The sequence below is a fragment of the Caretta caretta genome, chromosome 1 (genome assembly GCF_965140235.1).
Source record: "Caretta caretta isolate rCarCar2 chromosome 1, rCarCar1.hap1, whole genome shotgun sequence".
NCBI lineage: Eukaryota > Metazoa > Chordata > Testudines > Cheloniidae > Caretta > Caretta caretta.
In genome coordinates this window covers 259,864,290-259,879,798 of record NC_134206.1, presented here as the reverse complement: position 1 = coordinate 259,879,798, position 15,509 = coordinate 259,864,290, and the positions used below count along the sequence as shown (strand labels likewise).

General features: G+C 45.2%; 1 protein-coding gene across 8 annotated transcripts in view; it reads left to right on the top strand.

Annotated features, from left to right (window-relative positions):
• Positions 1-14,941, top strand: part of DMC1 (DNA meiotic recombinase 1) — a 42,270-nt gene extending 27,329 nt beyond the window's left edge. For 3 of the 8 annotated variants that reach the window (XM_048834129.2, XM_075124154.1, XM_048834121.2), the window contains 5 exons: positions 3,615-3,688; positions 3,809-3,923; positions 4,796-4,856; positions 8,505-8,621; positions 10,587-11,663. In XM_048834129.2, the coding sequence (XP_048690086.1) occupies positions 3,615-3,688; positions 3,809-3,923; positions 4,796-4,856; positions 8,505-8,621; positions 10,587-10,755 (536 nt within the window). In that variant the 3' untranslated portion in view covers positions 10,756-11,663. Of the gene's footprint in view, positions 1-3,614; positions 3,689-3,808; positions 3,924-4,795; positions 4,857-8,504; positions 8,622-9,413; positions 11,665-14,216 lie in introns of those variants that run through there. The other 5 variants (XM_048834139.2, XM_048834155.2, XM_048834145.2 and 2 more) reach the window with 4 other exon arrangements.
• Positions 14,942-15,509: the final 568 nt, after the last annotated feature.

Below are 15,509 nucleotides of genomic sequence, written 5' to 3'. Positions count from 1 at the left end.
CTGAAACACTGCTGGGGGGGACCTCCTGGGTGAATAACTTCACGGTGTATCTGACTGTTCTGCCCTTTTCCTTTTTGAATAAGGCCATTCTCTGCCTCCTAATCACCCACCTCAGTGTCAAGTCATAAAGAATCAGGACAGCCTAAAGGGGATGTAGAGAAGATTACTATCCCAGTCTCCCCCAGATTTCCTCTGCTAACCTCTCAACACCAGATGGCTCAAGAACAGGAAGATGCAGAATTGAGGCGTATGCTCACCTGTGACTTGAATCCCCCCCTGCCCTTGTGTTCTGCCCTCCACTGCACTGTGTAACTTTGAATTTTGGTTTCATTGTTGTTTTAATTAAAGGTTTATTTCTGGTTGCTATGTAATAGATTGAATATTTAACTATTTTTATTATTATACATAGAGTTGTCAATGCATTTTAATCAGAAAATCCCTAAATTTTAAATAATAGGGTTTTCCAAAATATTGAGTCACAGACACAAGGTAAAATAAGGATTGTCACAGTGGTCCACTTTCATTGCCCATAAACAAGACTTGCATTCCCCACAATTCATCCCACTCAAGCCTGTCCGCAGGTTAACAGCTGGATGTACAGCTGAACATTTTCAGGCCTCATACTCAAAGTAGGAACAGTAGGCATCCCTGACAGTATTGCCCTGGCTTTTTCCATTTTCTATTGGATTACTTGTTGGCTGTTCAAACTGCTGAGCAAGTCCCTGCACCTCAGCCTCCCACTCATCATTAAGGCTTTCTCCCTTACTCTCACAGATATTGTGCAAATACAACATGGAGCGATCACCTTTCTGCAGCTTCCAACCTACTCCACAAACAATATCACTGTCCTTTCGAACGGGCAAATGCACGCTCCACTGCCATTCTGCAACTACTGAGGCATAGGCGCTGTCTTTATGAGTTACTGTGGGGTACTTGACCCCCATTCCGCCCCAGGGCCCATTCTGTCCCTTCCTCCAAACCCCCACCCCACCCTGCTCTTCCTTCCCCTGCTCCACCCCTTCCCTTGAGTGCCCTCACTCCTCATGCACACCGCTAAACAGCTGATCTGCAATGGGCGGGAGGCACTGAGGGGTAGGAGGAGCAGCTGATTGGCGGTGCTGCCAGTGGGTGCTGAGCACCCGCTCTTTTTTTCTGTGGGTGCTCCAGCCCCGGAGCACGCATGGAGTCAGAACCTATGTACTGATGTGGTAAACAGTTTTCTCCTTCTGTCCGTGTGGCCTGTGAATGACTTCATTAACCAGGGAACCAGAGGATAAACCAGGTCTCCCAGGATAATTGGAGTAGTCTCCACACCATTCATGTCCATAGTGATCCTGGGGGAAAACAGTCCTTTATTCATGAAGGTAAATAGAGCTGAATTCCAAAAGATACTATCATTGTGGACCCTTCCAGACTCTGCATTTTATGTTTGTAAACCTGCCTCCATGGTCAACCAGCCCTTGGAACACCATGGAGGAATATCTCTTTTTGTTTATAAATTCTGAGCCCTGCAGTGGTGGGGATACACAAATAATAGGCACATTGGTCTCATCAGTTGCCCCAATACAGTGTGGGAACCCCATATATGCAAAGTCATCAATAATCTCCTGAGCATTATCAAGCTTTATAACCTGGTGGAACAGTACCTTATTCAGGGCATCACATAACTGCATGACAATGGCCCCAACAGTAGATCTCCTTACACCAAATTAATTGGCTATGGATGGTAACATTTGGGAGTGACCAGCTTCAAGGTGTCAGTGGCAACTTGCTTCTCCATGAATATGAGATGCTGCATGTTGGTAAGCTGCTGTTGCAGCTCCAGGGCTAGTTCAGCACATATTTCAAAAAAGGTTGCCTTTCCCATCCTGAAATTCTCTTGCCACGGCAGATCATCCCAGGTCTGCCAAACAATCCTTTTCCACCAATTGACGCTGGTTTTCCGAGCCCAGAAACAATGCTGCATGTTGTGAAGCTGCTCCAGGAACAGCTCCTTTAGTAGCAGTTCCTTGGTGTCTTCCTCTTCTTCCTTGTCCTGTGTAAGGAATTATTTTAAAATTTGAACCTGCCTGGCTTCCCCTATGCCTCCTCCAGTGAACAGTGAGAAAAATCCCAGAATGCATGCTGCTCAACAAAGTACCCTCTGAGAATGTCATGTGCTTAGTATGCAGCAAGCTGCTGCCATGTGTATGCAATGATGAGAATTGAAAGAGAGTCCAGCCATCCTGTGTGTGCATGCTATTAGTGTGGCTTGCATACTGTGTGTTAAATAATGTGCACCAAATCAATCTGGTTTAAATCCTCTGTGTAGACAAGCCCTAAGCGAACTCCATATCTTATAATATTTGTGTACCACCATGATATCTGAATTTGCTTTCTTTGAAGCACTATGGAAACTGGTATATTTGTTGGAGACTAATTGTGAGTGCTTGAATGTAAGTGGGCAGTATAAACAACATTGAGAAAGTCTGTCGTTTTGTGAATGGAACCTTATAGGCATGATCCCATGCACTATGTGGCAAGGCCTCTATATCCTGCAGCATTGCGGTGCAACAGACTCGAAATTCTGTGGCAGCTTCAGTTACATTTTTTAAATGGAAGTTTTTATTGAGTTAAATATGAATAATGCAGTTAGTATAATATTCCTTGTGTTATTTCACTTTGTCCCTCCATTTGCCCCGTTCTGCAAAGTCATGTCCTGATGCATAGTAGAAATTGTCTTGGGGAAGTTGAAGGTTTTGGTAACTGGATAGGGAGTGTTTGGAATCTGCGGAGGCATGAGAGGCAGTTGTAGATTTTGGTGGGGGCGGGGGAGTAAATGCATTAGTTGGAATTGCGACTAAAACTATTAGTAGTGAAATACTAAACAATGTTGACATTTAAATTGTCATCTTAGGTTTCATAGTTAATTTCATATGAATGAGGCAATTCACCCCTCCCAACTGCGCTGATTTACATTTTTAAATTGTTTTGTAATTTTTTTAACCATAAACACTAAGAACTTAATGTTTCAAGAATGAAAACTAATATGATGCACAGTTCCATGCATGTGGTGGGCTCTGTAGAAAATTCTGCAGCCGTGGAATACCAGGGCATAGTTTATGAACACTCAGTTTACTGTCCTTTGCCTGCACCTTAAGAGTTAGGCCAGGTCTACACTAGGAGCGCTTTGACAGTATAGCTATGCTAGTATAGTATCATGGCAAGATGCTCCTAGTGTGGACACAGCTTTTACTGGCAATATTGAATTTTTGGTGGGATAGCTTATTCCAGACCACCTGAGCAAAATAAGCTATACTGCCAAAGTAACACCCTTGGCTGACACAGCAAAAGTTTGTATGTAGTCCTGGCCCTAGTGCAGACATCACTTACCCTGACAAAACGTGTTTTTGCCAGTATAGTTTATACTGGTTCCATGAATGAAATAATGCTGGTATAACTGTGTCCACACTAGGGTTTTTGCCAGCATAGAAATGTTGCCAAAAAAACCCCACACCCCTAACTGATATTACTACATCTGCAAAAGTTTCTAGTGTAAACCTGGCCTTAGTGTTACCTCACGCCTCAGCTCCTTCTGGGTCTTAATTTCATTGTCCAACTGTACTTCCCACCAGGTGAACATCAGATGGAGTTGCTTGACTACGTAGCAGCCAAGTTCCATGAGGAAGCTGGCATCTTCAAGCTATTGGTATGAGCCTTTAGGTCATTTTACTCTTCTGCATCAGCTTAATGCTTTCATGATAATTTCCTCTTTTCCTCCTTCCTTTTCTTTCACTACATTTATTTATTTCGTATCTTTACCATGCAGATCATTGACTCCATAATGGCACTCTTCCGTGTAGATTTCAGTGGCCGTGGAGAGCTGGCTGAACGGCAACAGAAACTTGCTCAGATGCTATCAAGGCTTCAGAAAATCTCAGAAGGTAGGGGGGACCTTGCAGGAAAAGTGAAAAATGTATTGGAACTACTGTGAAAAGGCAGTTGGTAGCCCAGCATTACCACATGGTAGCCCCAATGAATTTAATGGTAGACATTGCCCAATTAATCTTTCCTTGCCTTACACAACCACTTACTAACAAAAATGTGATACTTAGTTAGAAATCATGTGACTTCAATTTGACCAATTGGCCTCCAGGATTCTTCAACATTCTGAGGCATCTCAGAATTATTCTTATTTGTATTTCAGTAGCACGTATAAGCCCCGGTTGAGAGAATTGGGACATTGTTCAAACATAGTAAGAGACAGTTCCTGTCTTGAAGAATTTACAGTCTAAATAGACAAGAAAGACAAATGGTGGAAGGAAAAACAGAAGCAGAAGGGGTAAAGTGACTTACCCATTGTCACAGTCTATTAGCAATATTGGAATGTTGTGATGGTTTATTACTGGCTGAGTAGGAAGTTACATTTTCCCCCATTTTTTGAACGTTTCACTACAACTGGTGAAGGGAGTGACAGAGGTTCTTTCCATACAATAAATTTTAAAAAGTTAACAGTTTAAAAAAAAAAAAAGGTTAGGATGGGTTTTCCAAAGGAGCTCAGTGCTGGCCTAACTGCTCCCACTTTGGGTTCAAATGGAAGAAGAATTAAGCTAGCTCTGATCGCTTTTAAAAATTCTATCCCTAATTAGTCCAAGCCATCAGAAAGATAGGCAGGAGTGTTCTGTTGTTTGTGATATGGGTGCTGGACCTGACAATCGGAAAGTGTCTCCCTTGTGGCACTCATGAGACAATATGCATGAATTGTAGTGTGATCTCTTCCCCTTCCTTTAGGTCTTTATATTGTTCTTTATTGCAGAATATAATGTGGCTGTGTTTGTGACCAATCAGATGACTGCTGATCCAGGAGCAACTATGACGTAAGCCACGTGTTCTTCTCTTTTTCTTTTAAATTTCTCCTCTTGCACTAAACCAGGGGTGGCCAACGTGTGGCTCCGGAGCCACATGCGGCTCTTCAGAAGTTAATATGCGGCTCCTTGTAGAGGCACCGACTCCGGGGCTGGAGCTACAGGCGCCAACTTTCCAATGTGCTGGGGGGTGCTCACTGCTCAACCCCTGGCTCTGCCACAGGCCCTTCCCGCCCCCTCCCCTGAGCCTGCCATGCCCTTGCTCCTCTCCCTCCCTCTCCCCCCAGAGCCTCCTGCATGCCACGAAACAGCTGATCAGGAGATGTGTGGAGGGAGGGAAGGAGGGGGAGGTGCTGATTGGCGGAGCTGCCGGTGGGCCGGCGGGAGGCGCTGGGAGCTGGGGTAGGGGGGAACTGATGCGGGGCTGCTAATGTATTACGGTGTCTCTTTGGCAATATACATTGGTAAATTCTGGCTCCTTCTCAGGCTCAGGTTGGCCACCTCTGCATTAAACACTTAATAGATATGGGAAATGGATTTTTGTTGGGAAGGGCAAGCTCAGGTGTGATGATGCACCCTACATCTTTAAACAGGTTTAATACTGGGCTGTGATTTGTTGAGGCCATGTCTACACTAGCAAGATTACAAGTGCACAGCTGTATCAATGCAGCTGCGCTGCTATAAAATTGCTTGTGTAGCTGCTCTATGCCGATGGGAGAGAGCTCTCCTGTCGACATAATAAAACCACCTCAATGAGCACTGGTAGGTATGTCGGCAGGAGAAGATCTTTCGCCGACATAGCGCTGTGCACACTCCCAGTTACACCAGTGAAATTTATGATGCTCAGGGGTATATTTTTCACTCCTCTGAGCAACATAACATTTTACCAACGTAAGTGGTAGTGTAAACATGACCTGAGAGGTACTGGCTGCATCAATCACAAGACACTTTAAGATTGGGTGTGAATGAACTCTTCAAATAACAACTGTTAGGTGGGTTATCAGAAACTCCCCACCTAAGACAAAAGGTGGCTGTGGAACATGCCCAGAAGTGCAGACTGAGTGAGCATAGGGGTTTTACTGAGTATCACTTAGTGTATGTGTGGTGGGGGTCGGGGTGGGGGGCTTGAAACAAGGTAGGTGAGGTAATATCTTTTATTGGACCAACTTCTGTTGGTGAGAGAGACAAACTTTCGAGCTTACACAAGAGCTCTTTGTCAGGTCAGGGAAATGTACTCGGAGTATCACAACTAAATACAAGGACAAATACCATAAATCCAGTGCCTCTATTCAATTCATGACTTTTAGTGTCTAGTAAAGTTATGAATTTAAGCTCCCAGGCTCATCTTTTGAAGGTGTTGTGCAGGTTTCCTTTGAGGATGAGGACTGATAGTTCAGACATAGAGTGATCACTTTGTCAAAAGTGTTCACCCACAGGCGATAGGCTATTTTTGTCTTTTATCATTTTTCTGTGGGAGTTCATTCAAGAGTGTAGTGATTGTCTGGTTTCACACATGTAGTTGTTATTGGGACATTTAGTGCACTGGATGAGGTACACCATAAATTGTGATAAGCATGTGTAGGACCCATGGATCTTGAAAGGTGTGTTGTGGGGTGTGTTGATCACTATAGCAGTGGATATATGTCTGCAGGTTTTGCATCTGTTGTTCTGGCAGGGTCTGGTGCTGCTTTGAGTTGGTGTGTCCTGGTCTGTGGGGAGTTTGCTTCTGATGATGAGCTTGGAGAGGTTGGAGGTGTTGTTTGAAGGCCAGACGAGGGGATCCAATAAAGATTTATTTCAGGATAGGGTCCCCATCGAGTATGGTTGTTGTAGTTTGATGATACTCTGTATGGTTTCCAGTGTGGGATGGTAGGTGACAACTAGGAGTGTGCGGTCGGAGGAGATTTTATTTCTGTATTGAAGCAGCTTTTCTTGGGGTATTTGGGTGGCCAGTTCCATGATTTGATCTACTTCTCTGGTGGAGTGTTCTTGTTTTGGTGAAGGTGGTTTTGAGTGTGTTAATGTGTATATCCCAGACTTTCTTCTCAGAGCATATTCTGTGGTATCTGAGTGCCTGGCTCTAGATAACAGATTTCTTGGTATGTTTGGGGTGGTTACAGGATCTATGAAGATAAGTGTGGTGATCCACGGCTTTCTTGTATCTAGCTGTCTGTAGGGTTCCATTGTTGAAGTTGATCGTGGTGTCCAGCAAGTTGATGCTAGTAGGGGAGTGTTCCAGAGAGAGCTTAATGGACAGGTGGTGGTTGTTGAAGTTGTTGTGGAAGTCTGTGAGTGAGTTTAAATTGTGTGTCCAGAGGATGAAAATATCATTGATGTATCTCAGGTATATCATTAGTTTCGTGGTGCATTTGTCCAGAAATTCTTCTTAAACGTGGCCTATGAAGAGGTTGGTGTATTGGGGAGCCATCCTAGTAACCATGGCTGTGCCATGGTTTGGACAAAGTATTTGTTGTTGAGTGTAAAATTATTATGGGTGAGGATGTAATGGAAGAGTTTGGTGATGTATTTGGAGTGGATATCTGAGGGTTGTCCATTGTCTTGTAAATATTTGAGTCAGACAGCTGTGTGAGGGAAGGCAGAACATTCAGAAACTGAGAACAGAGAAAAACTGAGAGAGAGGCAGAGGCAAAAAGCAAGAAATTGAAGCCGTAGCCTGTAAGTACTATATACGAACCTGGAAAAATGCTAGAGAGAGAGCTTTTAGGTTTGGTGTTGGCTAAGGAGGCTTGTGGCTGTAAGCTAAGAAAGTGCTCCATTTGTTCTTGGTTTGTCCAGCATTTGGAGAAGCAGGATTTTGTATGTTACTTGTAAATAAAGAAGATTGCATCAAAGAGAATACCAGATGCCACTAATTTCTACTTCCAACTGAGACAACCCCAGGGCCTGAAGTTTGACTAGCCACTCAGGTCAAAAAGGGGCAACAGATCATTCACAAATTACACTCATGGGTTTCTCTGAGTCTTTAAATTCTTTTCCTTTCATTGTCCATGCCCTGTCTGTCATGATGACCCCTTTCACCATGAGTTGAACTTAGAAAACATATCACAAGAAATGTTGAAAATTTTGAGCAGAATTGTTGTGGAACCAGTTTAGTGCAAAGATTAAGGGTGAGATTTCTCAAAACATTCAGTGTTGGCCTAACTTTGCGCCTGTTGAAGTCCATGTGAGCAGAGTTAGGCCAACACTGAGCACTTTTGAAAACCACACCTAAGAGCATACATGTAGTAAAAACTTAGACCTGGTCTACACTAGGAAATTAGGTTGGTATAACTACATTGCCCCAGGGTTGTGAAAAATTCACATCCCTGAGTGATGCAGTTAAATTGATGTAACCTTGGTGTAAACAGTGCTAGATCTATGGGAGAATTCTCCTGTCTCATGGAGGTGGAGTACCTATGCCAACGGGAGAACCTCTTCTGTTGGCATAGGAAGTATCTTCACTGAAGCACTACAGTGGAGCAACTGCAGCGGTGTTGCTGCGCCACTGCATTGTTTTAAGTATAGACAGGCCCTTTGCTAAATCCTCTTGTTACACATCCATTCATCTGATATCATCATGTCTTGTCTGATGACTTATTATGATTGTTAGCCTATGGAATTCACCAAGAGAAACTTAATAATTATTTTTTGTTAATTTAGTTTTCAGGCAGACCCTAAGAAGCCCATTGGCGGCCACATCCTTGCTCATGCTTCAACCACAAGGATTAGTTTGCGGAAGGGAAGGGGGGAGTTGCGTATTGCCAAGATATATGACAGGTAAACACCTCTCTTTTGTGGGACAGGAGTTATGTTGGGTGGATGGTTAATAGCTGACATAGCTCATGCTACTGGAACATGATAGCATCGTAGCTGGTTGCTGAGTTCCAAATGAATCCTGCTTCTGAATGACATCTTGAGAAAACAATGCACAAGAAAATTAACTAGGAGACCTAGATTGAAATTCTTTACTTGTGACCTAAGTCACAAGTAAAAGAAATTAGAGAGGTCTCATCATAATTGCCAGTAGAGATTTGTCTCTATTAGGAAACTACTAAACAATTTGGTATAACTGGCAATCTCTGCCCAGAGGATGTCCAGGACTGGAACAATAGAGAGTTCTGTGGATCAGGATTTAAATCAGGTCACCCATGAAGGGGGCAGGTCAGGACTGAGGCCATGTGTACACTACGTATTTTGCTCGACACAAGTTATGTCGGTGAACAGTCACCAAAGTTTGTATATTGGTTAGGCGTGTACATACTTGGCTGCTTGTGTTGGCCTGCACATACTCATCAGGAGTGCATGTGTCAAAGTAAAGTGCAGTGCACCACCAGTAGATATCGCAGTGTGTCTTGTGCCATCATCTGGGGCAATGCCTTTTGGGATATTTTTGCAGTGTTTTGTGGATAGTAATGATTCACGCAGGGATCTCTGGGAGCTAAGGATCAAGTTCCCAGCATGCAACTTTCTGCATCCCATAATGCCATTCATAGCCCATAATTTCCATGCTGTTTTTTAGAAATCCTACACACCCCCATGGCACTTTTCAGTCTCTGTTATCTTTGACAGAAGCACAGCGCCTGCAGAGCTCTGCACTATTCTCATGAACATTGCAAATACAGGACAGCACAATTCTCCTGTATTTGCAGAACCTCCAGAAATACCGCAACAACTGGGGACATGAGGATTTCCTTTAGGACAGTTTGCTTAGGGATGTAGCCAAAGACAATTGAAGGTTGTTGGTGGGTGTAAATGGAGAAGCTGCAGATCGTGGAATGCTGCTTCTGGTCCTGAGAAATGAGCACTGACTGGCTCCCATTGTAGTGCACGTTCGGAACAGTAAGCAGTGACTGCAGAGCTTTTGGATGCAGAAGGCCACATTCCTGGATCTATGTGCCAAGCTTGCCCCACCCTCCAGCACAGGGACACCAGAATGAGAATTGCACTAACAGTGGAGAAGCAAGTGGTGATCACACTGTGGAAGCTTGCAACACCAGCTTGCTAGCAGTCAATGGGAAATCATTTTGGAGTTGGAAAATCTACTGGGGGCTATTATCATGCAAGTGTGTAGGGCCATTAATCGCCTCCTACAGTGTAAGACTGAGACTCTTTGCAATCTGCAGGACACAGTGGATGGATTTGCAGCAGTGGAGTTCCTGAATTGCGGTGGGGTGATAGATGGCATGCATATTCCTGTTTTGGCCCAGTCCCACCTTGCCACAGAGCACATCGATAGAAGTGCTACTTTTCTCTGGTTATACAGGCGCTGGTGGATCACTGGGGATACGTCACCAATATCAGTGTTAGCTAGTCAGGGAATCAGGTTTCAGAGTAGCAGCCGTGTTAGTCTGTATTCGCAAAAAGGAGTACTAGTGGCACCTTAGAGACACGGAATGTGCATGATGCTTGCATCTTTAAGAACACAGGACTGTTCAGAAAGCTGCAAGCAGGGACATTCTTTCTCATTTGGCTGGTTACCATTGTAAATATTCAAATGCCAGTAGTTTCCAGATTCTGGAGGACCCAGCCTACCCCTTGCTCCTCTGGCTCATGAAGCCAAACACTAGTCAACTTGATAACACCAAGGAAAGATTCAGCTACCAGCTCAGTAGGTGCAGAATGACAATTGAATGTGCTTTTGGTAGACTGGAGGGATGCTGGTTGTGTTTACATGCTAGATTGGATCTCAGTGAGAAAATATCCCAATGTTTATAACTGCCTGTTGGGTCCTCTTAATATCAGTGAGGCAAATGCAAAAGGAGCAAAAGGAAAAGCTGCTTCCTGGGTGGAGGTGGAACGACTGTACACTGACTTTGACCAGCCAGGCACAAGGGCTATTACAAGACTGCTGCATGGAGCTATACAATTGAAGGAGGCTTTGAAAGAGCACTTTAATGGTCAGCCACAGTAGTCTTCTGTGCTGGAGTGTTTGAGCCTGCAGCTTTGAGTGCTGCTAAGAATTGTGTAATGCTTGCTACTGCACATTTATAAATATGACTGGGTGTTTTTCTGAAGCTATGAATTCTGTGGTGCTTAATGTGCATTTACAAGTACTGTTTGCTTTGACTGCTGCTATGAATTCTGCAATATTTGTTGTAAACTAATAAAGTTCCAAAAATAGAACTTACTGAGTGGGAAAAAACAGTGCAGAAAATCAATGTGCAAATAAAACCATAGGCAATGTTATACACATTTTTAACATAACTTAATGGGGTGAAAATTTAAAATTAGAAAGGAGGTAAATATTTATGTCCATTTGAATAAACAAATGTTGTCTGTTGCGGCTACATGTACACCAGTCGTGGTTCTCACAGGTCAATGTATGTGAAGCTGTGGTTTTCCTTGCAGACCCCCAGCGTGAACTGTTAGGCTAATGTCGTGCCCCATGATGCCATGTCATATGTTTGAGGGTGCAGGGAGTAGTGACCATGGAATTCTCCAAGCCTGCAAAGGGTGGAGAGTCCAGGATTTTTGAACCTGTATGTCAACTAGGGTCAGCAGTGTTTCGCTTTGCTGCCTGAGAAGACCCATTATGTACTGGTGCATTTCCTGCTCCTTATCCTATGGGGAATCTTGGGCCTTTCCCCCGTCCTCTCCATAGTGTTGGTGATACTGGCCTTCCAAGCCGCTTGCAACACTGGCTTGCAGGATTCTGCATAAGTGTCTTCCCTAGTTCTCTTCCTCCTCCTCCTCATCGAGGTCAGGCATTCACCAGGCATGGAGGGGGTACCCCTCAAGGCTGTCACACCAGAAGCTGTGATAAAAACAGGCAAATATACCATTGGATTTACAGTCACAAGGGACAGGGAAAGATACATTTTCCCAACTCCCTTCCCTTATTCTGATAAATATGTTTAATAAGAAATGCTTAAGAAACACTTCAGCTTTGGAGTGCCTGGGCAAAACACTGCTTTCCAGCCCCACCTGTGGTAAGTAAGGTCCACCAACGACAAAAGAGGGAAGGATTTTCTGTTGTGTGAAGCTATAAAATTTCAGTCCCTATTCGTTGGGTATGAATATAGGATAATTGCACTGAACACTGGCACTATTTTTCACAGGCTGTAGTGATTTCTCACTTCTGAGGGTCACAAGCGCATAGAGAACACAGCTGCTACTGCTGTCCCAAAGCCACCCAGGCCCATATGCTGCTAGCCTGTTTATTGCAATGGTGCCAGCCAAACTCATCACAGACTGGCATGGGAAAGCAGCCTACTGTGGAGGAAGAAATAAGGCAGCCAAGTCCTGGCCTCCCTAGCCCCAGCAGCACTGAAGAGGAGCAGCCTGCCTGGGCTGGGGCCAAGGGGGAAAGAGCAAGTAGGAGGGGGCTTTGGGGAGGAGCATGTGCGGGGCCACAGAAGGCTGTTTGGGGAGGCATAGCCTTCCCCAGCCTATTGGATGTGTCGCCCATGTTGCACAGCCTATTCTCCTCACAGGCCCAGGAGATCCAGTGACTGCTGTCTGTTCCAGGCAGAAGTACATCTAGTGCATGGAGCTGGTGTGGTTGGTTGGGTGGTTGCATGCAAGGGAGAGCTGCTAGGTTTGCTGTCCAAGCTGGGCAATCAGAAAATGGCATTTTAAAAAAATACTCAGGGAGCTTTAAAAGGGGGAGTGGCTTCCAGTTTCTGTGACCCCCTGGCAGTGGTGCTGGAACCAAGGGGGCCATGCCCACCCCCCACTTTTACCAATGGGAGGGCCACACCTGCTCACCTTTTAACATGAGTGTAGTAACCTCAGGCAGGCACAGCAGGGGCTGCGCTTTGCAGCGGGGGAGCTTATAAGGTGATCGGCTCCCCTGCCGCAAAGCACAGCCCCTGCCAGTGGCACCGGCTTCTTCCCAGTAGGGGGGCTGAGTTGGGCTTTAGCCCCCCCCTCACCATGGAGCCCTGCTCCTCCTCTTCCTCCTGAGGCCCTGCTCCCTGGCCAGGCCGGAAGCTGGAACCCGGCTGTGCTAAGAGTCACCCAAGGAGCCCAGGCCGCTGTGGGCAGCCTCAGATCCTCCACCTGCCCCAGACAGCGCGTCGTGGGGTCGGGGACATGGGCTGGGGGCTGCTCTCAGGCACCCTGGATCCCTGCCCAGGGCAGGTGGAGGGTCTGGAGCTCCCACAGCATCGTGGGCTCCCTGGGCAGCGGGTCCCATAGGCTGTGCCTCCCCAAACAGCCAGGTGAGGCCCTGCTCCCTGCCTGCAGCAGCGCCACAGCTCCAGTCCTGCTCCAGCCCCCACAGTGCTCCAGCTGGGGCTGGGGAGGCTGCAGCCACCCGCCACCCCCTCCCATGCTCTGGGGCTGGGGCCGTGCACCACTGCCGCTCTGGAAGCTGGGGTCGCACGCCCTCCCAAGCTCCGGAGCTGAGGAGGCTGTGGTTGCATGCCTCCCGGCGCTCCAGGGCTGGGGGGCTAGCCCGGGGTGAGATTGGGCCAGGGGGTGGGGGCGTCCTCTGGGCTCCGGTGGGGGTGGAATGGGCGGGGCCTCAGGTGGAAGGGGCAGGGCTGGGGCTAGCCTCCCCCAGCTGGCGGTTCATGCGCCGCCCATGCTGGGCAGGTATCACTGCCTGGATCTGGCCTGGTCGGGATCTCAGGGGAAGAGGAGGAGCAGGGGCGGGGCCATAGTGCCAGTGGCTCCCCCCCCCCACTTCTGTACAGGTTCTGGAGTTTCTGCCCCCTGTGCAGTGGAACTTACAGTTGTGACCAGAGCGGTCACTGTTGCAGGGAATGGGGGATTGCGGGGACAGCTGCTGGAGACTGTTAGGGTTGACAAAAGTCATGCAGTGTCTATATTTGCACTGTGTTGACCTCAGTAGGTCAACCACGGCTCTGTGCCATTTGGGGAGGTGATTTTACTGCATTGCCATAACAAGGAGCTTATGTCAGCCAGAGATAAATTTTAGTGTAATGCAAGCACTAATAGGTTGATGCAAGGTGACTTAAGTTGACCTAACTTTGTAGTGTAGACCAGGCCTTAGTTGTATTGGGCAGAGATGTGTGGAGATTCAAGGTGGTGATGTGGCAAACCTAGGATATGGAGGGAAAGCTTCCATAGCCAAAACTGTTTGGTTCTGCCACATCACTTAAAAAAAAAATTGGAAACCACTCTAAACAGAAAATCTAAACAAAAATATATGCACTTTTGTGTGCAATTCGCTCCAGTCTGTATTTTTGAAACGTTTAAAATAAAGTGGTGTACAGACTTGGTGTTTACCCTCTGCACAGGGATGGATTTCGCACTTTTTGGTCATAAATCCTGATGGACAATTTCTATAATTTACAACTAAGAACATGAACTTTGAGGTATTCTACCTGATAAAATCTTGGATACTGCATCATGACTACATTTTACACAGAGAACAGCCATTTTCTTGCTTCTTTCTTTTCCCAGCCCTGAGATGCCTGAAAATGAAGCTACATTTGCAATAACTGCTGGAGGGATTGGGGATGCCAAAGAGTAGATGGAAAACTGGTGCAAATCTCCGTTTGAAAACAACCCGTGCACCTCAGATGAAGCCATGATATCCAAGGTCTGACTCCTTGGTTACTTAGTGTTTTTCATACACAATTTGGAAAGTTTAGAATTAGAGGGATGCTGGGAAGAGCTTTTTAGGTATCATATTTCAATAATCTTAACAGTTCCTGGTTCACCTTAGTGCTATTTTAAAATGATCTTTCAAGCAGCCAGAAGTTGAAAAAGCACAGAAATGTGACTTATTCAAGGAATACCTTCCTTATTGTTCAGGAGAAGCAAAGCTGTTTTGTCACATCGGCTTAATGTGCACTTTTTATAGTTTCTCGGGAAAGGAATGTCTGTGGAATAGAATATAATGGCATGGAATGGAACAGCACTGAAACATAGTTTTTACAAAATAATGAGTAACTAGTACACAGAGGGAAAGTGCAGTGAAAGAGAGATAAGAATAGGTGAACTTACTAATGTTTCATTGACAGTAGAGGAATGATAGTTGCTTGAAAAGATTTTTAGAAATCTTGATTAGATTATTTATTTGTTTTTAAAGTGCCTGTATTTCTGTTTTGGAATATTTAAAGCTCTTGTCTATTTTTCATATCTATGAAAAATGCTAAATTAAAATGTTTCTCTTCTTTATACTTGTGTGCAATACAGCCAACACATAGTTTGAGTGAGACCCTGGTTCTACCCTGTGAGTAGTCTTGCTGATTTTGTTGTGAGAACTTGCATGGGTAAACTAAATGGGATATAGCCCAACATTATTATTTTTAAAAAATATTTAAAATATTAAGAAACACTATGTTTAACATTTTGGGGGGGATTCTTCAATTTTTCATCTTACTTCAGCTGCTATCTATGAGGGTCCCAGGCTGCAGAGATCCTCTCTGCAACTGAGGAGAGCCAGATGGGATGGGGCTAACTGGTGACTGACAACACTATTAAGATTGGTCAATGAGACAAAAGCAACACAGCTTCTCCACTTGCTCTAAGCTGGTGGTTTCCAAACTTTTTCAGAGTAAAGAACATGTTAATAAGCAAGATTATTTTGTGGACCACCTCCTTTCCATTCACAATCACATAATATCCCTGTGGCCATAACAGCAATTGCTCTCTTAGAAAATATTAGGATGTTATATATTTTTTCACCACCTTTCAATACAATACAAGGAAGAGACTCAGCACCAGGTGATGAGTTAGTGATAACAAATC